The 26030-nt window shown below is 46.0% G+C and overlaps 1 protein-coding gene across 1 annotated transcript in view; it reads left to right on the top strand.

The window, feature by feature from the left end:
• LOC128690881 (protein turtle homolog B) overlaps positions 1–26030 on the top strand; it is a 91423-nt gene that overhangs the window by 54676 nt on the left and 10717 nt on the right. Inside the window, exons 6-10 of the mRNA XM_070088492.1 lie at positions 2301–2445; positions 8382–8512; positions 10372–10531; positions 14354–14462; positions 18310–18497. Coding sequence (XP_069944593.1) covers positions 2301–2445; positions 8382–8512; positions 10372–10531; positions 14354–14462; positions 18310–18497 — 733 coding nt within the window. The remainder of the gene's footprint in view (positions 1–2300; positions 2446–8381; positions 8513–10371; positions 10532–14353; positions 14463–18309; positions 18498–26030) is intronic.

Genomic DNA, 26030 nt, shown 5'->3' with positions numbered 1-26030 from the left:
TAGTTATGCTAATTGTTTGCTTGCAGAAATGGGTATAAATGCACACACATTGTATAGCTAGTCGATAATAGAGTCAGGGTGGACAACATCATGTAATTATGTAAATACTTTTAGAAGGGTACCCAGAGTGTAATGAATTCCATGGATATAGTATTATTGTATGTATGTGCACCAGTGTTTTTTTTAACTAAAGGAAAAAGCCTGTATTACGGTCAGGGCAGTGCTGCCCTCTGAGTTACATGTCACACCTTAGGAAATGCTACTGTCAGTCATTGTTTGCAGATGTGAGCGTGCAACAACGTTAGTAGACGAGTGGTCAACTGATGTTCAGCCCTGCGGACAACCTGTATATAGAAGATTTTAGTTCCAGTGCTGACGTCTCCCGGCTCTCTACTCGATGAAACAGCGCGGGCAAACCAGTTTTCTCTTCCCCTGGATGGGAGAGTTTTTTTTTGCCTGTTGCATTTTTTTGTCCATTTTTTATTTACTAGTGAGCGAAAGCCAGTCCCTCTCTGGGGTAGCTAGTGTAATTCCTTTATACCTATGGGCCCACCAGTATTGTCGCGTCGGGACGACGCGAGGTGCGTGGCCGAGCAAATGTAGACAGCCTGTACTGGCAGAGCACACAGCCTAGCCGTCTGCTCTGACTAGTTCATATTTCGCGGCATTCAGTGCTGCCCTCTGTAGGCCTACCTAGGTCGGTGGGACACACAGTCCACCCTCTCTCACTCCCGCCTGGACCGACCTGCCGTACACAAGTTCTCCCCCCTCCACGGACTGGCTTGCGGTCACTTCCTCACACTGCCCGTTGTGTACTCACTCCTACCCGATTAAAGCCAATCTAGTCCACGGCCGTATCATTGCTACCTACGCTACCTTCATCGGCACTAAACCGCTGTTCAGCAGCAAGAACAGTAATAACAATATAGTAACTAGGTAAGGTCAATATAGTAACTAGGTAAGGTCAATATAGTAACTAGGTAAGGTCAGTATAGTAACTAGGTAAGGTCAATATAGTAACTAGGTAAGGTCAATATAGTAACTAGGTAAGGTCAATATAGTAACTAGGTAAGGTCAATATAGTAACTAGGTAAGGTCAATATAGTAACTAGGTAAGGTCAATATAGTAACTAGGTAAGGTCAATATAGTAACTAGGTAAGGTCAATATAGTAACTAGGTAAGGTCAATATAGTAACTAGGTAAGGTCAATATAGTAACTAGGTAAGGTCAATATAGTAACTAGGTAAGGTCAATATAGAAACTAGGTAAGGTCAATATAGTAACTAGGTAAGGTCAATATAGTAACTAGGTAAGGTCAATATAGTAACTAGGTAAGGTCAATATAGTAACTAGGTAAGGTCAATATAGTAACTAGGTAAGGTCAATATAGTAACTAGGTAAGGTCAATATAGTAACTAGGTAAGGTCAATATAGTAACTAGGTAAGGTCAATATAGTAACTAGGTAAGGTCAATATAGTCTCTAATAATACACAAAAATATATTTTTGGAATAAATAAACATTTTTCATTAATAAAAATATTGAGATTTTCCACAACTTTTCGCTCAGAGAATATCGTACAAAATTAAACAAAATATCTTATGTATTATTATTATTATTATTATTATTTTTATAACAAAATAAAACGCTATATAATAATTAATAATAATAATAATAATAATAATAATAATAATAATAATAATAATAATAATATTAATAATAATAATAATAATAATAATAATAATAATAATAATAATAATAATAATAATAATAATAATAATATAAATAATAATAATAATAATAATAATAATAATTTAGTTCACAATATATTCCTGTTAGAGGAGATATGAGCAGAGTTATATTGTGCAGATGCCAGCCCAGTCTTCATGCACTATGCATGTGTGGACGCAGATGCTGTGTGTGTGTGTGTGTGTGTGTGTGTGTATGTGTGTGTGTGTGTGTGTGTGTGTGTGTGTGTGTGTGTGTGTGTGTGTGTGTGTGTGTGTGTGTGTGTGTGTGTGTGTGTGTGTGTGTGTGTGTGTGTGTGTGTGTGTGTGTGCACAGTCATAGATTCCTTGTCTTAGACACTACGTAAGGCTGATGAAATATTGCTTTCCCGAGCAAGGTGAGAAAATACTGGTGCTGAGAGTGACGTTTGTCTCCAAGCTGAGGAAAGGTTAAAGTGCTGAGAGGGGGGGGGGTTAGCTAGGAGTGCTGGGGAGTAAGAGTGCTGAGGATTCACTGAGAATGCTAAGGGCTAATTATCAGTGCCGAGGACTAATCAGCAGCACTTTCCTCAGGTGTTTCAGGACGGTAACGTCAGTAGGTCCACCCTGCACCTGACGCCCACACTGGCGGACCACGACGCCCACATCGCCTGCAGAGCCAAGAATCCCCTGGTTCCCACAGCTGTGATGGAGGACACTACCAAGCTCACTGTTTACTGTAAGTACCTGTACAGTGTTGCTATTGTAGCCTTGTGGTAGTTATCTTACGTAACCGTATCTTACGGAGAGTATATATATTATTATTATTAGTGGTATTAACAGTAGTAATAGTAGTAGCAGTAATAGTAGTAATAATAATAGTAGTAGTAATAATAATGGTTCTAGTAGTAGTAATAATAAGAGTAGTAGAAGAAATAGCGATATTTATGAACCTGCTGGGCTAATACAGGAGGTAACAAAGTTTGATCTGAGGAAGAAGAGGCGGAAGCTTTACTACCTTGAACTAAGAGCAATTCAATCTTTCTTTCTCTCTCTCTCTCTCTCTCTCTCTCTCTCTCTCTCTCTCTCTCTCGTTAAGTACCACTAGTGCCTCTTTAACTCACAGTGCAACATTCATACTGACACTGAGACGAGTGATCACAACACTGAGACAAGTGATCACAGCACTGAGACGAGTGATCACAACACTGAGACAAGTGATCACAGCACTGAGACGAGTGATCACAACACTGAGACAAGCGATCACAGCACTGAGACGAGTGATCACAACACTGAGACGAGTGATCACAACACTGAGACGAGTGATCACAACACTGAGACGAGTGATCACAACACTGAGACGAGTGATCACAACACTGAGACGAGTGATCACAACACTGAGACGAGTGATCACAACACTGAGACGAGTGATCACAACACTGAGACAAGTGATCACAGCACTGAGACGAGTGATCACAACACTGAGACGAGTGATCACAACACTGAGACGAGTGATCACAACACTGAGACGAGTGATCACAACACTGAGACAAGTGATCACAGCACTGAGACGAGTGATCACAACACTGAGACGAGTGATCACAACACTGAGACGAGTGATCACAACACTGAGACGAGTGATCACAACACTGAGACGAGTGATCACAACACTGAGACGAGTGATCACAACACTGAGACGAGTGATCACAGCACTGAGACGAGTGATCACAACACTGAGACGAGTGATCACAACACTGAGACGAGTGATCACAACACCGAGACGAGTGATCACAACACTGAGACGAGTGATCACAACACTGAGACGAGTGATCACAACACTGAGACGAGTGATCACAACACTGAGACGAGTGATCACAGCACTGAGACGAGTGATCACAACACTGAGACGAGTGATCACAACACTGAGACGAGTGATCACAACACCGAGACGAGTGATCACAACACTGAGACGAGTGATCACAACACTGAGACGAGTGATCACAACACTGAGACGAGTGATCACAACACTGAGACGAGTGATCACAGCACTGAGACGAGTGATCACAACACTGAGACGAGTGATCACAACACTGAGACGAGTGATCACAACACCGAGACGAGTGATCACAACACTGAGACGAGTGATCACAACACTGAGACGAGTGATCACAACACTGAGACGAGTGATCACAACACTGAGACGAGTGATCACAGCACTGAGACGAGTGATCACAACACTGAGACGAGTGATCACAACACTGAGACGAGTGATCACAACACCGAGACGAGTGATCACAACACTGAGACGAGTGATCACAACACTGAGACGAGTGATCACAACACTGAGACGAGTGATCACAACACTGAGACGAGTGATCACAACACTGAGACGAGTGATCACAGCACTGAGACGAGTGATCACAACACTGAGACGAGTGATCACAACACTGAGACGAGTGATCACAACACTGAGACAAGTGATCACAGCACTGAGACGAGTGATCACAACACTGAGACAAGTGATCACAGCACTGAGACGAGTGATCACAACACTGAGACGAGTGATCACAGCACTGAGACGAGTGATCACAACACTGAGACGAGTGATCACAACACTGAGACAAGTGATCACAGCACTGAGACGAGTGATCACAACACTGAGACGAGTGATCACAACACTGAGACAAGTGATCACAGCACTGAGACAAGTGATCACAGCACTGAGACCAGTGATCACAGCACTGAGACGAGTGATCACAGCACTGAGACGAGTGATCACAGCACTGAGACGAGTGATCACAGCACTGAGACGAGTGATCACAGCACTGAGACCAGTGATCACAGCACTGAGACGAGTGATCACAGCACTGAGATTCTGAGTACGAAACAATTACAATTGATTTCAGATCAATATGATCACCAAGCTGAAGAAAAAGGCAGCGTGAAAATCAACCTTAATCCCACCTGACACAAGAGTGAGTGTCGTGGGCAACATCAGCTGGTGTTTAGCATACTCTGACTGCCTCGACACCTCCAAGGCACCGGCATGGTGCCATGAAGGTGGCACCAGCATGGTGTCATGAAGGTGGCACCAAAATGGTGTCATGAAGGTGGCACCAGCACGGTGTCATGAAGGTGGCACCAGCATGGTGTCATGAAGGTGGCACCAGGATGGTGTCATGAAGGTGTCACCTGCATGGTGTCATGAAGGTGTCACCAACATGGTGTCATGAAGGTGTCACCAACATGGTGTCATGAAGGTGTCACCAACATGGTGTCATGCAGGTGGCACCAGCATGGTGTCATGAAGGTGGCACCAACATGGTGTCATGAAGGTGGCACCAGCATGGTGTCATGAAGGTGGCACCAACATGGTGTCATGAAGGTGGCACCAGCATGGTGTCATGAAGGTGGCACCAACATGGTGTCATGAAGGTGGCACCAGCATGGTGTCATGAAGGTGGCACCAACATGGTGTCATGAAGGTGGCACCAGCATGGTGTCATGAAGGTGGCACCAACATGGTGTCATGAAGGTGGCACCAACATGGTGTCATGAAGGTGGCACCAGCATGGTGTCATGAAGGTGGCACCAACATGGTGTCATGAAGGTGGCACCAACATGGTGTCATGAAGGTGGCACCAACATGGTGTCATGAAGGTGGCACCAACTTGGTGTCATGAAGGTGGCACCAGCATGGTGTCATGAGGGTGGCACCAACATGGTGTCATGAAGGTGGCACCAGCATGGTGTCATGAAGGTGGCACCAGCATGGTGTCATGAAGGTGGCACCAACATAGTGTCATGAAGGTGGCACCAACATGGTGTCACGAAGGTGGCACCAACATGGTGTCATGAAGGTGGCACCAACATGGTGTCATGAAGGTGGCACCAACATGGTGTCATGAAGGTGGCACCAACATGGTGTCATGAAGGTGGCACCAACATGGTGTCATGAAGGTGGCACCAACATGTGTGTGGCACCAACATGTCATGAAGGTGGCACCAACATGGTGTGATGAAGGTGGCACCAACATGGTGTCATGAAGGTGGCACCAACATGGTGTCATGAAGGTGGCACCAACATGGTGTCATGAAGGTGGCACCAACATGGTGTCATGAAGGTGGCACCAACATGGTGTCATGAAGGTGGCACCAACATGGTGTCATGAAGGTGGCACCAACATGGTGTCATGAAGGTGGCACCAACATGGTGTCATGAAGGTGGCACCAACATGGTGTCATGAAGGTGGCACCAACATGGTGTCATGAAGGTGGCACCAACATGGTGTCATGAAGGTGGCACCAACATGGTGTCATGAAGGTGGCACCAACATGGTGTCATGAAGGTGGCACCAACATGGTGTCATGAAGGTGGCACCAACATGGTGTCATGAAGGTGGCACCAACATGGTGTCATGAAGGTGGCACCAACATGGTGTCATGAAGGTGGCACCAACATGGTGTCATGAAGGTGGCACCAACATGGTGTCATGAAGGTGGCACCAACATGGTGTCATGAAGGTGGCACCAACATGGTGTCATGAAGGTGGCACCAACATGGTGTCATGAAGGTGGCACCAACATGGTGTCATGAAGGTGGCACCAACATGGTGTCATGAAGGTGGCACCAACATGGTGTCATGAAGGTGGCACCAACATGGTGTCATGAAGGTGGCACCAACATGGTGTCATGAAGGTGGCACCAACATGGTGTCATGAAGGTGGCACCAACATGGTGTCATGAAGGTGGCACCAACATGGTGTCATGAAGGTGGCACCAACATGGTGTCATGAAGGTGGCACCAACATGGTGTCATGAAGGTGGCACCAACATGGTGTGATGAAGGGTGGCACCAACATGGTGTCATGAAGGTGGCACCACATGGTGTCATGAAGGTGGCACCAACATGGTGTCATGAAGGTGGTGGGCACCAGCATGGTGTCATGAAGGTGGCACCAACATGGTGTCATGAAGGTGGCACCAACATGGTGTCATGAAGGTGGCACCAACATGGTGTCATGAAGGTGGCATGGTGTCATGAAGGTGGCACCAGCATGGTGTCATGAAGGTGGCACCAACATGGTGTCATGAAGGTGGCACCAACATGGTGTCATGAAGGTGGCACCAACATGGTGTCATGAAGGTGGCACCAACATGGTGTCATGAAGGTGGCACCAACATGGTGTCATGAAGGTGGCACCAACATGGTGTCATGAAGGTGGCACCAACATGGTGTCATGAAGGTGGCACCAACATGGTGTCATGAAGGTGGCACCAACATGGTGTCATGAAGGTGGCACCAACATGGTGTCATGAAGGTGGCACCAACATGGTGTCATGAAGGTGGCACCAACATGGTGTCATGAAGGTGGCACCAACATGGTGTCATGAAGGTGGCACCAACATGGTGTCATGAAGGTGGCACCAACATGGTGTCATGGCACCAACATGGTGTCATGAAGGTGGCACCAACATGGTGTCATGAAGGTGGCACCAACATGGTGTCATGAAGGTGGCACCAACATGGTGTCATGAAGGTGGCACCAACATGGTGTCATGAAGGTGGCACCAACATGGTGTCATGAAGGTGGCACCAACATGGTGTCATGAAGGTGGCACCAACATGGTGTCATGAAGATGGCACCAACATGGTGTCATGAAGGTGGCACCAACATGGTGTCATGAAGGTGGCACCAACATGGTGTCATGAAGGTGGCACCAACATGGTGTCATGAAGGTGGCACCAACATGGTGTCATGAAGATGGCAATAAAGATGAAAGACCTTTTACAGAGACACTGTATTTGGTCTCCTTCAATGGCTTCCTGGGCTTAAATATTGGCTATAAATTTGTGCCACAGGACTTGTAACATACTTTCGCAGCGCCATAAACATCAGGTGATATAACTAGGTCGTATTTTCCTTTATTCAGAGGCTTATTTTAGCCACTACTGATGGAGTTGGGGCTGCTTGAGTAACCCACAGAACTGACGAGGCTCGAACCCATGGCAAGTCAGTCCTAAAATTACTAGGCCAGCTGGCTAATCACTGTACCTTGCTGGCCTTATAAAATTCACTCACTTGTACACCATAGGAAGGTTTGCATAGGCCACCACTGTGACCACAAATGCAGTTTTTTACAAACGAATGTCACACCAGCATGACTGTGGAAAGCTCTAGCTCACGTCTCTTGAAATCCGTTGTTAATGAATGAAGAAATAGTAATAATACAGTTGCAAACCTTCGCGTTGTAACGATTTTCTTATTACAATCCTGAATATGTTGTGTCTGTTCCGTCTCCTCTTCAGTGTGATCCATCTCTCTCTCTCTCTCTCTCTCTCTCTCTCTCTCTCTCTCTCTCTCTCTCTCTCTCTATCTCTCTCTCTCTCTCTCTCTCTCTCTCTCTCTCTCTCCCTAGCTCTCTCTCTCTCTCTCTCTCTTTCTCTCTCTCTCGCTCTCTCTCTCTCTCTCTCTCTCTCTCTCTCTCAGATAGAAGTTTGATTTAAGAAGAGCCTGCCAAGTACGAGCCAGTAGGCCTATTACAGTGTTCCTACATACTTATATCTTTATAACCACCTCACTTGTGTATAGTATCCATATACGTATTTCAAGGACACCACTACTTCTCTTGCTGGTAAAGACTGATCTGTGCTGTTCTTTTGTCATCTCTAGACTCCCCCCGGCTGTCCCTGGCTGCAGGAAACAGCTTGGACATGGATGATATCAAGGAAGGAGACGATGTGTACTTCGAGTGTGGCATCCAGGCCAACCCAAGCATTTACAAGGTCCAGTGGTTTCATAATGTGAGTACAAACTCTCTGTTTTGTTTTCATAAGAAGAAACTCAAATTTTGGTCCATAATTGAGTAAAATCAGTTTTTTTTTCATAATGTCAGGAGAAACTGCCTTTTCGTGGTTCCATAATTTAAGAAGGCAGTTAGTTTAAGAGGGTTATGGAGCACCTTGAACCCATCCAGTGGGCCCAAACTGCCTTCTGTGGTTCCAGAATTTGAGAATAAACTTGCGTCTATGTAGTCTATAACACGAATCAGCACTGATTTTCTCATTTTATTTTATTAAGGCTATACAATACCGTGAACTACATGAGTAAGACTCACCTGCAAAAGTTAGACAACAAAAATACTCAATTATTACACTTTTGTCTTACCCATCCAGTGCCTCTTTTGTGTTCCGTAACGTGAATACACACTGGCCTTTTCTTGTGGTGTATAATGACTTGAAGCTGCCCTTTAGACTGCATAACGTGAGTAGAGTCTTGGGACCATTAGGACAGCAGCGCTGTGTGAGTCACTCTGGCAAATGTGCTCTCCAGGGACCTCCTTGATTCTTCAACTTTTTAATTTAGAAAACATTTGGCTGATGCCAGGATAAAAAAAAAAAGGCTGCAAAATGATGTTTCAAAAATCTTGAATTTAAGCGAGGAAATGTATAGAATAACTCATAAAATCGTAATGACACGACTGCAAACAAACCACGATGCTGGCGGGGTTTGAACTCGTGGTGAGTGTGTCGTAAAACTCCAGGCCAGAGCGTATGCCACTGGGCTAGTTGGCTACAGTAAGATTCAACCAACTAGGTATATTTATACACCATAGGTAGGTTAGCATGCGTTCCAGTGAGACCCATGCTAACTTGAGACCCATGCTAACTTGGGACTCATGCTAACTTGGGACTTTAAATAACAAAAAGGCACAATACCGTGACTGGAACGATACACAAATAACCCGCACATAAAAGAGAGAAGCTTACGACGACGTTTCGGTCCGACTTGGACCATTGACAAAGTCACACTAACAGAGGTGGAGCAGGACGGCTATATATAGGCAGGAAGAGGTGAAGGTAGTAGTAGTAGTAGTAGTAGAAGTAGTAGTACAAGAATTGTATATAATACCGACAGGATGAAATGACACATGCACAACACCCGGGCACCCATGCATAACTTGGACAACCAGACTGCACATGCTAATACTCTAAGACACTAACGTTTCGCCATCCATGTATAACGTCTACGGTATGCCCGGGGTGTTGTATGTGTCCATTTATCCTGTCGGTATTATATACAAGATGAATCTTGACTTTGTTGTAGCCAGTCTGGCTTCTCCCGGGTTATTTGTGTAACTTGGCTGTATAAATATACCAATAAGAATCTTATGTAGCCAAGTGGCTGTAAATTCGTAAAAACTGGCCTGGAGTTTCACGACTCACTTGCCGCGACTTTAATCTCCACCCGTACCGCGGAATGTATAGAATAATTTACGACTGCATGTTACATAGGACAGAATAATAATTATAGAGAAAGAAAGTTAGAGTGAGTTCTTGGCTTTTGTATATCAAAAAGAAAATATGGATTGATGATTCTGATTTTTTTTCATTTGCCTTAATCAAGGGAGGCTGTGGCTTATGGCTCACTTGAAGACTGCTGGAAGTGCTGATATATGTGAGGTTGTGATACATCTGGGGTGATGGTAGCCTCCCCATGATTCCTTCTCTCCCCCCAGGGTTAGGAGATAATCCACAACGTGTCTGCTGGGGTGGTGGTAGTCTCCCCATGACACCTTCTCTCCCCCCCAGGGTGAGGAGATAACCCACAACGTGTCTGCTGGGGTGATGGTAGCCTCCCCATAACACCTTCTCTCCCCCAGGGTGAGGAGATAACCCACAACGTGTCTGCTGGGGTGATTCAGAGCAACCAGAGTCTGGTGCTGCAGCGGCTGACCAAGAGTTCCTCAGGGCAGTACACTTGTTCAGCAGCCAACATCCAGGGCAGTAGCGGCTCCAACGCTGTCCAGCTCAGCGTCAAATGTAAGTCTCTTGCCTGATACAAGTGCCGCTTCTGGCCAGTGGAAATAAGTGGAAATATGAGAGGTACTACCGTCCTGCCAAGTGAGTGTAAAACGAAAGCCTGTAATTGTTTTACATGATGGTAGGATTGCTGATGTCTTTTGTCTGTCTCATAAATATGCAAGATTACAGGTACGTCTTGCTACTTCTACTTACACTTAGGTCACACTACACATACATGTACACGTTTATTTATACACACTCATCTGAGTTTTCTTTGATTTTATCTTAATAGTTCTTGGTCTTATTACTTTTCCTTTTATATCCATGGGGAAGTGGAATAAGAATCTTTCCTCCGTAAGCCATGAGTGTTGTAAAAGTCAACTAAAATGCCGGGAACAATGGGCTAGTAACCACTTTTCCTGTAAAGATTACTAAAAAGAATAAGAAGAAGAAAATTGTCAAAGTGGGAAGTCTGTGCGTGGATGTTGTGCAAATGATAAGAAAGAGATGATTGTGGATGTTATGAATGAGAAGAAACTGGATGTCCTGGCTTTAAGTGAAACAAAGCTGAAGGGGGTGGGAGAGTTTCAATGGAGAGGGATAAATGGGATTAGGTCAGGGGTTTCAAATAGAGTTGGAGCTAAAGAAGGAGTAACAATAATGTTGAAGGATAAACTATGGCAGGACAAGAGGGACTATAAATGTATCAATTCAAAGATTATGTGGCGTAAAATAAAGATTGGATGTGAAAAGTGGGTTATAATAAGCATGTATGCACTTGGAGAAGAGAGAATGTAGAGGAGAGAGAGAGATTTTGGGAAATGTTGAGTGAATGCGTGGGGAGTTTTGAATCAAGTGTGAGAGTAATGGTGGTTGGGGATTTCAATGCTAAAGTGGGTAAAAATGTTATGGAGGGAGTAGTAGGTAAATTTGGGGTGCCAGGGGTAAATGTAAATGGGGAGCCTTTAATTGAGCTATGTGTAGAAAGAAATTTGGTAATAAGTAATACATATTTTATGAAAAAGAGGACAAATAAATATACAAGGTATGATGTAGCACGTAATGAAAGTAGTTTATTAGATTATGTATTGGTGGATAAAAGGTTGATGGGTAGGCTCCAGGATGTACATGTTTATAAAGGGGCAACTGATATATCGGATCATTATTTAGTTGTAGCTACAGTTAGAGTAAGAGGTAGATGGGAAAAGAGGAAGGTGGCAACAACAAGTAAGAGGGAGGTGAAAGTGTATAAACTAAGGGAGGCGGAAGTTCGGGCGAGATATAAGCGACTATTGGCACAAAGGTGGGCTAGTGCAAAGATGAGTAGTGGGGGGGTTGAAGAGGGTTGGAATAGTTTTAAAAATGCAGTATTAGAATGTGGGGCAGAAGTTTGTGGTTATAGGAGGGTGGGGGCAGGATGAAAGAGGAGTGATTGGTGGAATGATGAAGTAAAGGGTGTGATAAAAGAGAAAAAGGTAGCTTATGAGAGGTATTTACTAAGCAGAAGTGTTATAAGAAGAGTAGAGTATATGGAGAGTAAAAGAAAGGTGAAGAGAGTGGTGAGAGAGTGCAAAAGGAGAGCAGATGATAAAGTGGGAGAGGCACTGTCAAGAAATTTTAATGAAAATAAGAAAAAAATTATGGAGTGAGTTAAACAAGTTAAGAAAGCCTAGGGAAAGTATGGATTTGTCAGTTAAAAACAGAGTAGGGGAGTTAGTAGATGGGGAGATAGAGGTATTAGGTAGATGGCGAGAATATTTTGAGGAACTTTTAAATGTTAAGGAAGAAAGAGAGGCACTGGTCAGGGAGGTATACCATCTTTTAGGAGTGAAGAAGAGCAGAATGTAAGTGTGGTGGAGGTACGTGAGACATTACGTAGAATGAAAGGGGGTAAAGCAGCTTGAACTGATGGGATCATGACAGAAATGTTAAAAGAAGGGGGAGGGGGATATAGTGTTGGAGTGGTTGGTACTTTTGATTAATGAATGTATGAAAGAGGGGAAGGTACCTAGGGATTGGCGGAGAGCATGTATAGTCCCTTTATATAAAGGGAAAGGGGACAAAAGAGACTGTAAAAATTATATAAGAATAAGTTTACTGAGTATACCAGGAAAAGTGCACGGTAGGGTTATAATTGAAAGAATTAGAGGTAAGACAGAATGCAGGATTGCGGATGAGCAAGGAGGTTTCAGAGTGGGTAGGAGATGTGTAGATCACATATTGAAGCATATATGTGAACAGTATTTAGATAAAGGTAGGGAAGTTTTTATTGCATTTATGGATTTAGAAAAGGCATATGATAGAGTGGATAGAGGAGCAATGTGGCAGATGTTGCAAGTATATGGAATAGGTGGTAAGTTATTAAATGCTGTAAAGAGTTTTTATTAGGATAGTGAGGCTCAGGTTAGGGTGTGTAGAAGAGAGGGAGACTACTTCCCGGTAAAAGTAGGTCTTAGACAGGGATGTGTAATGTCACCATGGTTGTTTAATATATTTATAGATGGGGTTGTAAAGGAAGTAAATGCTAGGGTGTTCGGAAGAGGGGTGGGATTAAATTTTGGGGAATCAAATTCAAAATGGGAATTGACACAGTTACTTTTTGCTGATGATACTGTGCTTATGGAAGATTCTAAAGAAAAATTGCAAAGGTTAGTGGATGAGTTTGAGAATGTGTGTAAAGGTAGAAAGTTGAAAGTGAACATAGAAAAGAGTAAGGTGATGAGGGCATCAAATGATTTAGATAAAGAAAAATTGGATATCAAATTGGGGAGGAGGAGTATGGAAGAAGTGAATGTTTTCAGATACTTGGGAGTTGACGTGTCGGCGGATGGATTTATGAAGGATGAGGTTAATCATAGAATTGATGAGGGGAAAAAAGGTGAGTGGTGCGTTGAGGTATATGTGGGGTCAAAAAACGTTATCTATGGAGGCAAAGAAGGGAATGTATGAAAGTATAGTAGTACCAACACTCTTATATGGATGTAAAGCTTGGGTGGTAAATGCAGCAGCGAGGAGACGGTTGGAGGCAGTGGAGATGTCCTGTTTAAGGGCAATGTGTGGTGTAAATATTATGCAGAAAATTCGGAGTGTGGAAATTAGGAAAAGGTGTGGAGTTAATAAAAGTATTAGTCAGAGGGCAGAAGAGGGGTTGTTGAGGTGGTTTGGTAATTTAGAGAGAATGGATCAAAGTAGAATGACATGGAAAGCATATAAATCTATAGGGGAAGGAAGGCGGGGTAGGGGTCGTCCTCGAAAGGGTTGGAGAGAGGGGGTAAAGGAGGTTTTGTGGGCAAGGGACTTGGACTTCCAGCAAGCGTGCGTGAGCGTGTTAGATGGGAATGAATGGAGACGAATGATACTTGGGACCTGACGATCTGTTGGAGTGTGAGCAGGGTAATATTTAGTGAAGGGATTCAGGGAAACCGGTTATTTTCATATAGTCGGACTTGAGTCCTGGAAATGGGAAGTACAATGCCTGCACTTTAAAGGAGGGGTTTGGGATATTGGCAGTTTGGAGGGATATGTTGTGTATCTTTATACGTATATGCTTCTAAACTGTTGTATTCTGAGCACCTCTGCAAAAACAGTGATAATGTATGAGTGTGGTGAAAGTGTTGAATGATGATGAAAGTATTTTCTTTTTGGGGATTTTCTTTCTTTTTTGGGTCACCCTGCCTCGGTGGGAGACGACCAACTTGTTGAAAAAAAAAAATATGAGAATTCAGTGTTAAGGTTCACTGTCACGCCACTTACTACTAACACAGGTGTTGGCAGGGGAGGGGGAAGGGTGCTAACACAGGTGTTGGCAGGGGGTAGTAACAGAGGTGCTGGTACCAACAGTTTCACCAATGTGTCGGCCAGGACAGACACTCGTCTACGGTGCTGGCAAGAACGAAGAACTGAACATCACCTGCAGCGTCGAGGCCCACCCCGAGCCCACCTCCTTCAGGTAAGGCCCACCTCGAGCCCACCTCCTTCATCTAAGGCCCACCCCGAGCCCACCTCCTTCAGGTAAGGCCCACCCTGAGCCCACCTCCTTCAGGTAAGGCCCACCCCGAGCCCACCTCCTTCAGGTAAGGCCCACCCCGAGCCCACCTCCTTCATCTAAGGCCCACCCCGAACCAATCTCCTTCAGGTAAGGCCCGCCCCGAGCCCACCTCCTTCAGGTAAGGCCCACCCCGAGCCCACCTCCTTCAGGTAAGGCCCACCCCGAGCCCACCTCCTTCAGGTAAGGCCCACCCCGAGCCCACCTTCTTCAGGTAAGGCCCATCCCGAGCCCACCTCCTTCATCTAAGGCCCACCCCGAGCCCACCTCCTTCATGTAAGGCCCACCCCGAGCCCACCTCCTTCAGGTAAGGCCCACTCCGAGCCCACCTCCTTCAGGTAAGGCCCACCCCGAGCCCACCTCCTTTATTTAAGGCTCACCCCGAACCAATCTCCTTCAGGTAAGGCCCACCCCGAGCCCACCTCCTTTATTTAAGGCTCACCCCGAACCAATCTCCTTCAGGTAAGGCCCACCCCGAGCCCACCTCCTTCAGTTAAGGCCCACCCCGAGCCCACCTCCTTCATCTAAGGCCCACCACGAACCCACTTCCTTCAGGTAAGGCCCACCCCGAGCCCACCTCCTTCAGGTAAGGCCCACCCCGAGCCCACCTCCATCACGTAAGGCCCACCCAGAGCCCACCTCCTTCATCTAAGGCCCACCCCGAGCGCACCTCCTTCATCTAAGGCCCACCACGAACCCACCTCCTTCAGGTAAGGCCCACCCCGAGCCCACCTCCTTCAGGTAAGGCCCACCCCGAGCCCACCTCCTTCAGGTAAGGCCCACCCCGAGCCCACCTCCTTCAGGTAAGGCCCACCCCGAGCCCACCTCCTTCAGGTAAGGCCCATCCCGAGCCCACCTCCTTCATCTAAGGCCCACCCCGAGCCCACCTCCTTCATCTAAGGCCCACCCCGAGCCCACCTCCTTCAGGTAAGGCCCACTCCGAGCCCACCTCCTTCAGGTAAGGCCCACCCCGAGCCCACCTCCTTTATTTAAGGCTCACCCCGAACCAATCTCCTTCAGGTAAGGCCCACCCCGAGCCCACCTCCTTTATTTAAGGCTCACCCCGAACCAATCTCCTTCAGGTAAGGCCCACCCCGAGCCCACCTCCTTCAGTTAAGGCCCACCCCGAGCCCACCTCCTTCATCTAAGGCCCACCCCGAACCCACTTCCTTCAGGTAAGGCCCACCCCGAGCCCACCTCCTTCAGGTAAGGCCCACCCTGAGCCCACCTCCTTCAGGTAAGGCCCACCCCGAGCCCACCTCCTTCATCTAAGGCCCACCCCGAACCCACCTCCTTCATCTAAGGCCCACCCCGAACCCATCTCCTTCAGGTAAGGCCCACCCCGAGCCCACCTCCTTCAGGTAAGGCCCACCCCGAGCCCACCTCCTTCAGGTAAGGCCCACCCCGAGCCCACCTCCTTCAGGTAAGGCCCACCCCGAGCCCACCTCCTTCAGGTAAGGCCCACCCCGGGCCCACCTCCTTCAGGTAAGGCCCACCCCGAGCCCACCTCCTTCAGGTAAGGCCCACCCCGAGCCCACCTCCTTCAGGTAAGGCCCACCCCGGGCCCACCTCCTTCAGGTAAGGCCCACCCCGAGCCCACCTCCTTCAGGTAAGGCCCACCCCGAGCCCACCTCCTTCAGGTAAGGCCCACCCCGAGCCCACCTCCTCCAGGAAAGGTCCACCCCGAGCCCACCTCCTTCAGGTAAGGCCCACCCCGAGCCCACCTCCTCCAGGAAAGGTCCACCCCGAGCCCACCTCCTCCAGGAAAGGTCCACCCCGAGCCCACCTCCTTCAGGTAAGGCCCACCCCGAGCCCACCTCCTTCAGGTAAGGCCCACCCCGAGCCCACTTCCTTCAGGTAAGGCCCACCCCGAGCCCACCTCCTCCAGGAAAGGTCCACCCCGAGCCCACCTCCTTCAGGTAAGGCCCACCCCGAGCCCACCTCCTTCAGGTAAGGCCCACCCCGAGCCCACCTCCTTCAGGTAAGGCCCACCCCGAGCCCACCTCCTTCAGGTAAGGTCCACCCCGAGCCCACCTCCTTCAGGTAAGGTCCACCCCGAGCCCACCTCCTTCAGGTAAGGCCCACCCCGAGCCCACCTCCTTCAGGTAAGGTCCACCCCGAGCCCACCTCCTTCAGGTAAGGCCCACCCCGAGCCCACCTCCTCCAGGAAAGGTCTACCCTGAACCCACCTCCTTCAGGTAAGGTCATTTTAACACACATTATTTCTTCCCTCTCTCTTTAGCTCACATTTTTCTGCTGAGTTCCTACCCACCTTCCCTAGAAGCCACTTTTAAATCCCTAAAAGTCTTCTAGGAGCCACCTTTAAATCCCTAAAACGCCCTCTAGAAGCCACCTTTAAATCCCTAAAACGTCCGCTAGAAGCCACCTTTAAATCCCTAAAACATCCCATAGAAGCCATCTTTAAATCCCTAAAACGTCCTCTAGAAGCCAACTTTAAATCCCTAAAACGTCCCCTAGAAGCCACCTTTAAATCCCTAAAACGTCCTCTAGAAGCCAACTTTAAATCCCTAAAACGTACCCTAGAAGCCACCTTTAAATCCCTAAAACGTCCCCTAGAAGCTACCTTTAAATCCCTAAAACGTCCCCTAGAAGCCACCTTTAAATCCCTAAAACGTCCCCTAGAAGCCACCTTTAAATCCCTAAAACGTCTCCTAAAAGCCACCTTTAAATCCCTAAAACGTCCCCTAGAAGCCACCTTTAATTCCCTAAAATGTCCCCTAGAAGCCACCTTTAAATCCCTAAAACGCCCTCTAGAAGCCACCTTTAAATCCCTAAGACGTCCCCTAAAAGCCACCTTTAATTCCCTAAAACGTCCCCTAGAAACTACCTTTAAATCCCTAAAACGTCCTCTAGAAGTCACCTTTAAATCCCCAAAACGTCCCCTAGAAGCCACCTTTAAATCCCTGAAACGTCCCCTAAAACCCACCTTCAACCTCCCCTTAAGGCTACCTATAGAACCCTGAAACCTTCTCATTCTCTCCACCGGTTCCATGAATTATCGATACCTATACCTCCACGAATTATTGATGCCTGTAACTCTACGAATTATTGATGGCCATAACATCAACAATAACTGCTCAGAACTTCTCTGACTCGGACACGGCAGTAACTTGGTCAGTTTTTTTACAGTAGCAGCTAAGAAAGTTTCTGTTAATGGGAGTATAATATATCATCTTTGATGGCATGATAATTTTAAATCTGGTCGTTCCTGAGAGGCTGGCCGGAAGCAGTAACTGGATCGCTGTATATTAATTACGATAATGTAATACTAGTTTTATCTGTGATTATCATTCTTCGTTAGGTATTATTTGAGATATTAGGAGATTCAAGATTAGCCTCGACTGAGAGGTGACTAGTCTTGACTGAGGGGTAACTAACTGAGGGGTAACTAGCCTTAACTGAGAGGTAACCAGGATAATCTTACTTTGAGAGAGAGCGAGCAAGAGAGAGAGAGGGAGAGAGAGAGAGAGAGAGAGAGAGAGAGAGAGAGAGAGAGAGAGAGAGAGAGAGAGAGAGAGAGAGAGAGAGAGAGAGAGATTGTTATTATGATGGGTATCAAGTAGTGACCGACCGCACGACAGTATCAACACTAGACCAGCGGTCAGACAAAACAAGACCCATTAATCTTTTCTCATTATCCTCCCTCCTGCCTCTCTCATCCCTGCTACTACTACTGCTATTCCTGCTGCTGCCACTGCTGCTGCTGCTGCTGCTGCTGCTGCTGCTGCAGGTGGGCCTTCAACAGTTCCTCGGAGGTAGTGGAGATCTCAGCAAACAAGATCAGATCAGCGGGCAAGGGTCGTAGCGTAGTGAGCTACACTCCCAAGAAACACCAAGACTACGGCTCCCTGCTGTGCTGGGCTACCAATGATGTAGGGCTACAGCACCACCCATGCACCTACAACATCGTCTACGCTTGTGAGTCGCCGAAATACAGTAGCCATCTATTTTACACGTCTGTGTAAATGCTTAAGTACTGACTAAAAATTCTTGTCTTCATTTACAGTTGCGTGAGTTAGTTGTGAATCTTCTTTAATCCACGATACTGTGAATTATATTTTTCATGCTTTTAATTACTGTGTCGTTAATTTAAATGTAAATGCAACATTTCAATATGATTATTGCACGAGCTTATGTAAAATGTGTAAATTACTCTTGTAAATCACAAGAAAGACAGAAAAATTATGTAAAGTTTGTGGATTATTTAAGTAAATTACGAGATAGAGTTCAGATTTATGTAAAAAATGTGTAAGTTCTGTAAATCAGAAAAGATCATCAAACTGTAAGTTCGTTTACATTGTTTTTGAGTATTGATGTTTTGCACACCTGTTTATATAACACACCTGTTTATATAACACACCTGTTCATATAACACACCTGTTTATATAACACACCTGTTTATATAACACACCTGCTTATATAACACACCTGTTTATATAACACACCTGTTTATATAACACACCTGTTTATATAACACACCTGTTTATATAACACACCTGTTTATATAACACACCTGTTTATATAACACACCTGTTTATATAACACACCTGTTTATATAACACACCTGTTTATATAACACACCTGTTTATATAACACACCTGCTTATATAACACACCTGTTTATATAACACACCTGTTTATATAACACACCTGTTTATATAACACACCTGTTTATAAAACACATCTGTTTATATAACACACCTGTTTATATAACACACCTGTTTATATAACACATCTGTTTATATAACACACCTGTTTATAAAACACATCTGTTTATATAACACACCTGTTTATATAACACACATGTTTATATAACACATCTGTTTATATAACACACCTGTTTATAAAACACATCTGTTTATATAACACACCTGTTTATATAACACACCTTTTTATATAACACATCTGTTTATATAACACACCTGTTTATAAAACACATCTGTTTATATAACACACCTGTTTATATAACACACCTGTTTATATAACACACCTGTTTATATAACACACCTGCTTATATAACACACCTGTTTATATAACACACCTGTTTATATAACACACCTGCTTATATAACACACCTGCTTATATAACACACCTGTTTATATAACACACCTGTTTATATAACACACCTGTTTATATAACACACCTGTTTATATAACACACCTGTTTATATAACACACCTGTTTATATAACACACCTGTTTATATAACACACCTGTTTATATAACACACCTGTTTATATAACACACCTGTTTATATAACACACCTGCTTATATAACACACCTGCTTATATAACACACCTGTTTATATAACACACCTGTTTATATAACACACCTGTTTATATAACACACCTGTTTATATAACACACCTGTTTATATAACACACCTGTTTCTCTGACACACCTGTTTATATAACACACCTGTTTATATAACACACCTGTTTATATAACACACCTGTTTATATAACACACCTGTTTACATAACACACCTGTTTATATAACACACCTGTTTATATAACACACCTGCTTATATAACACACCTGTTTATATAACACACCTGTTTATATAACACACCTGCTTATATAACACACCTGCTTATATAACACACCTGTTTATATAACACACCTGTTTATATAACACACCTGTTTATATAACACACCTGTTTATATAACACACCTGTTTATATAACACACCTGTTTATATAACACACCTGTTCATATAACACATCTGTTTATATAACACACCTGTTTCTCTGACACACACCTGTATCTCTCTCTCTCAGACCTGTGCTACTGTAACACACACTTCCCTCACTAACACACCACACTTCCCTCACTAACACACCACACTTCCCTCACTAACACACCTCACTTCCCTTACTAACACACCTAACTTCCCTCACTAACACACCTCACTTCCCTCACTAACACACCTCACTTCCCTCACTAACACACATCACTTCCCTCACTAACACACATCACTTCCCTCACTAACACTAACACACACTTCCCTCACTAACACACATAACTTCCCTCACTAACACACCTCACTTCCCTCACTAACACACCTCACTTCCCTCACTAACACACCTCACTTCCCTCACTAACACACTTCACTTCCCTCACTAACACACCTCACTTCCCTCACTAACACACTTCACTTCCCTCACTAACACACCTCACTTCCCTCACTAACACACCACACTTCCCTCACTAACACACTTCACTTCCCTCACTAACACACCTCACTTCCCTCACTAACACACCTCACTTCCCTTACTAACACACCTAACTTCCCTCACTAACACACCTCACTTCCCTCACTAACACACCTCACTTCCCTCACTAACACACCTCACTTCCCTCACTAACACACCTCACTTCCCTCACTAACACACCACACTTCCCTCACTAACACACCTAACTTCCCTCACTAACACACCTCACTTCCCTCACTAACACACCTCACTTCCCTCACTAACACATCTCACTTCCCTCACTAACACACCTCACTTCCCTCACTAACACACCACACTTCCCTCACTAACACACTTCACTTCCCTCACTAACACACCTCACTTCCCTCACTAACACACCACACTTCCCTCACTAACACACTTCACTTCCCTCACTAACACACCTCACTTCCCTCACTAACACACCTCACTTCCCTCACTAACACACTTCACTTCCCTCACTAACACACCTCACTTCTCTTCTTACTAACACACCACACTCACTCCACTTCACTAACACACCACACTTCCCTTCACTAACACACCTCACTTCCCTCACTAACAACTCACCTAACACACCACACTTCCCTCACTAACACACCACACTTCCCTCACTAACGCACCTCACTTCCCTCACTAACACCCCTCACTTCCCTCACTAACACACCTCACTTCCCTTACTAACACACCTCACTTCCCTCACTAACACACCTCACTTCCCTCACTAACACACCACACTTCCCTCACTAACACACTTCACTTCCCTCACTAACACACCTCACTTCCCTCACTAACACACCACACTTCCCTCACTAACACACTTCACTTCCCTCACTAACACACCTCACTTCTCTCACTAACACACCACACTTCCCTCACTAACACACCACACTTCCCTCACTAACACACCTCACTTCCCTCACTAACTCACCTCACTTCCCTCACTAACACACCACACTTCCCTCACTAACACACCACACTTCCCTCACTAACACACCTCACTTCCTTTACTAACACACCACACTTCCCTCACTAACACACTTCACTTCCCTCACTAACACACCTCACTTCCCTCACTAACACACCACACTTCCCTCACTAACACACTTCACTTCCCTCACTAACACACCTCACTTCTCTCACTAACACACCACACTTCCCTCACTAACACACCACACTTCCTTTCACTAACACACCACACTTCCCTCACTAACACACACACTTCCCACACTAACTCCCTTCCCTCACTAACACACTTCCCTCACTAACACACCACACTTTCCTCACTAACACACCTCACTTTCCTCACTAACACACCTCACTTTCCTCACTAACACACCTCACTTCCCTCACTAACACACCACACTTTCCTCACTAACACACCTCACTTCCCTCACTAACACACCTCACTTCTCTTACTAACACACCACACTTCCCTCACTAACACACCACACTTCCCTCACTAACACACTTCACTTCCCTCACTAACTCACCTCACTTCCCTCACTAACACACCTCACTTCCCTCACTAACACACCACACTTCCCTCACTAACACACTTCACTTCCCTCACTAACACACCTCACTTCCCTCACTAACACACTTCACTTCCCTCACTAACACACCACACTTCCCTCACTAACACACCTCACTTCCCTCACTACACACACTCACTCACTTCCCTCACTAACACACCTCACTTCCCTCACTAACACACCACACTTCCCTCACTAACACACCACACTTCTCTCACTAACACACCTCACTTCCCTTACTAACACACCTAACTTCCCTCACACACACACTTTCCTCACTAACACACCTCACTTCCCTCACTAACACACCTCACTTCCCTCACTAACACACCTCACTTCCCTCACTAACACACCTCACTTCCCTCACTAACACACCACACTTCCCTCACTAACACACCACACTTCCCTCACTAACACACCTCACTTCCCTCACTAACACACCTCACTTCCCTCACTAACACACCTCACTTCCCTCACTAACACACCTCACTTCCCTCACTAACACACCACACTTCCCTCACTAACACACTTCACTTCCCTCACTAACACACCTCACTTCCCTCACTAACACACCACACTTCCCTCACTAACACACCTCACTTCCCTCACTAACACACCTCACTTCCCTCACTAACACACCTCACTTCCCTCACTAACACACCTCACTTCCCTCACTAACACACCTCACTTCCCTCACTAACACACCTCACTTCCCTCACTAACACACCTCACTTCCCTCACTAACACACCTCACTTCCCTCACTAACACACCACACTTCCCTCACTAACACACCTCACTTCCCTCACTAACACACCTCACTTCCCTCACTAACACACCTCACTTCCCTCACTAACACATCTCACTTCCCTCACTAACACACCTCACTTCCCTCACTAACACACCACACTTCCCTCACTAACACACCTCACTTCCCTCACTAACACACCTCACTTCCCTCACTAACACACCACACTTCCCTCACTAACACACTTCACTTCCCTCACTAACACACCTCACTTCCCTCACTAACACACCACACTTCCCTCACTAACACACCACACTTCCCTCACTAACACACCTCACTTCCCTCACTAACACACCACACTTCCCTCACTAACACACCACACTTCCCTCACTAACACACCTCACTTCCCTCACTAACACACCACACTTCCCTCACTAACACACCTCACTTCCCTCACTAACACACCTCACTTCCCTCACTAACACACCACACTTCCCTCACTAACACACTTCACTTCCCTCACTAACACACCTCACTTCCCTCACTAACACACTTCACTTCCCTCACTAACACACCACTTCCCTCACTAACACACCTCACTTCCCTCACTAACACACCTCACTTCCCTCACTAACACACCACACTTCCCTCACTAACACACCTCACTTCCCTCACTAACACACCTCACTTCCCTCACTAACACACCTCACTTCCCTCACTAACACACCACACTTCCCTCACTAACACACCTCACTTCCCTCACTAACACACCTCACTTCCCTCACTAACACACCACACTTCCCTCACTAACACACCTCACTTCCCTCACTAACACACCTCACTTCCCTCACTAACACACCACACTTCCCTCACTAACACACTTCACTTCCCTCACTAACACACCTCACTTCCCTCACTAACACACCACACTTCCCTCACTAACACACCACACTTCCCTCACTAACACACCACACTTCCCTCACTAACACACCACACTTCCCTCACTAACACACCTCACTTCCCTCACTAACACACCTCACTTCCCTCACACACACCTCACTTCCCTCACTAACACACCACACTTCCCTCACTAACACACCACACTTCCCTCACTAACACACCTCACTTCCCTCACTAACACACCTCACTTCCCTCACTAACACACCACACTTCCCTCACTAACACACCTCACTTCCCTCACTAACACACCTCACTTCCCTCACTAACACACCTCACTTCCCTCACTAACACACCACACTTCCCTCACTAACACACTTCACTTCCCTCACTAACACACCTCACTTCCCTCACTAACACACCTCACTTCCCTCACTAACACACCACACTTCCCTCACTAACACACCACACTTCCCTCACTAACATACCTCACTTCCCTCACTAACACACCTCACTTCCCTCACTAACACACCACACTTCCCTCACTAACACACCACACTTCCCTCACTAACATACCTCACTTCCCTCACTAACACACCACACTTCCCTCACTAACAACACACTTCCCTCACTAACACACCACACTTCCCTCACTAACACACTTCACTTCCCTCACTAACTCACCTCACTTCCCTCACTAACACACCACACTTCCCTCACTAACACACTTCACTTCCCTCACTAACACACTTCACTTCCCTCACTAACACACCACACTTCCCTCACTAACACACCACACTTCCCTCACTAACACACTTCACTTCCCTCACTAACACACCACACTTCCCTCACTAACACACCACACTTCCCTCACTAACACACTTCACTTCCCTCACTAACACACCTCACTTCCCTCACTAACACACCTCACTTCCCTCACTAACACACCTCACTTCCCTCACTAACACACCTCACTTCCCTCACTAACACACCTCACTTCCCTCACTAACACACCTCACTTCCCTCACTAACACACCTCACTTCCCTCACTAACACACCTCACTTCCCTCACTAACACACCTCACTTCCCTCACTAACACACCACACTTCCCTCACTAACACACTTCACTTCCCTCACTAACTCACCTCACTTCTCTCACTAACACACCTCACTTCCCTCACTAACACACCTCACTTCCCTCACTAACACACCTCACTTCCCTCACTAACACACCTCACTTCCCTCACTAACACACCTCACTTCCCTCACTAACACACCACACTTCCCTCACTAACACACCTCACTTCCCTCACTAACACACCTCACTTCCCTCACTAACACACCTCACTTCCCTCACTAACACACCACACTTCCCTCACTAACACACCTCACTTCCCTCACTAACACACCACACTTCCCTCACTAACACACCTCACTTCCCTCACTAACACACCACACTTCCCTCACTAACACACCTCACTTCCCTCACTAACACACCTCACTTCCCTCACTAACACACCTCACTTCCCTCAGTAACACACCACACTTCCCTCACTAACACACCACACTTCCCTCACTAACACACCTCACTTCCCTCACTAACACACCTCACTTCCCTCACTAACACACCACACTTCTCTCACTAACACACCACACTTCCCTCACTAACACACCACACTTCCCTCACTAACACACCTCACTTCCCTCACTAACACACCTCACTTCCCTCACTAACACACCACACTTCCCTCACTAACACACCACACTTCCCTCACTAACACACCTCACTTCCCTCACTAGCACACCTCACTTCCCTCACTAACACACCACATTTCCCTCACTAACACACCTCACTTCCCTCACTAACACACCTCACTTCCCTCACTAACACACCTCACTTCCCTCACTAACACACCACATTTCCCTCACTAACACACCTCACTTCCCTCACTAACACACTTCACTTCCCTCACTAACACACTTCACTTCCCTCACTAACACATCTCACTTCCCTCACTAACACACCACACTTCCCTCATTAACA

The sequence above is a fragment of the Cherax quadricarinatus genome, chromosome 24 (assembly GCF_038502225.1).
Source record: "Cherax quadricarinatus isolate ZL_2023a chromosome 24, ASM3850222v1, whole genome shotgun sequence".
NCBI classification, from domain to species: domain Eukaryota; kingdom Metazoa; phylum Arthropoda; class Malacostraca; order Decapoda; family Parastacidae; genus Cherax; species Cherax quadricarinatus.
Note: the sequence above shows the minus strand (reverse complement) of the source record. Positions and strands in the feature narration are given on the sequence as shown.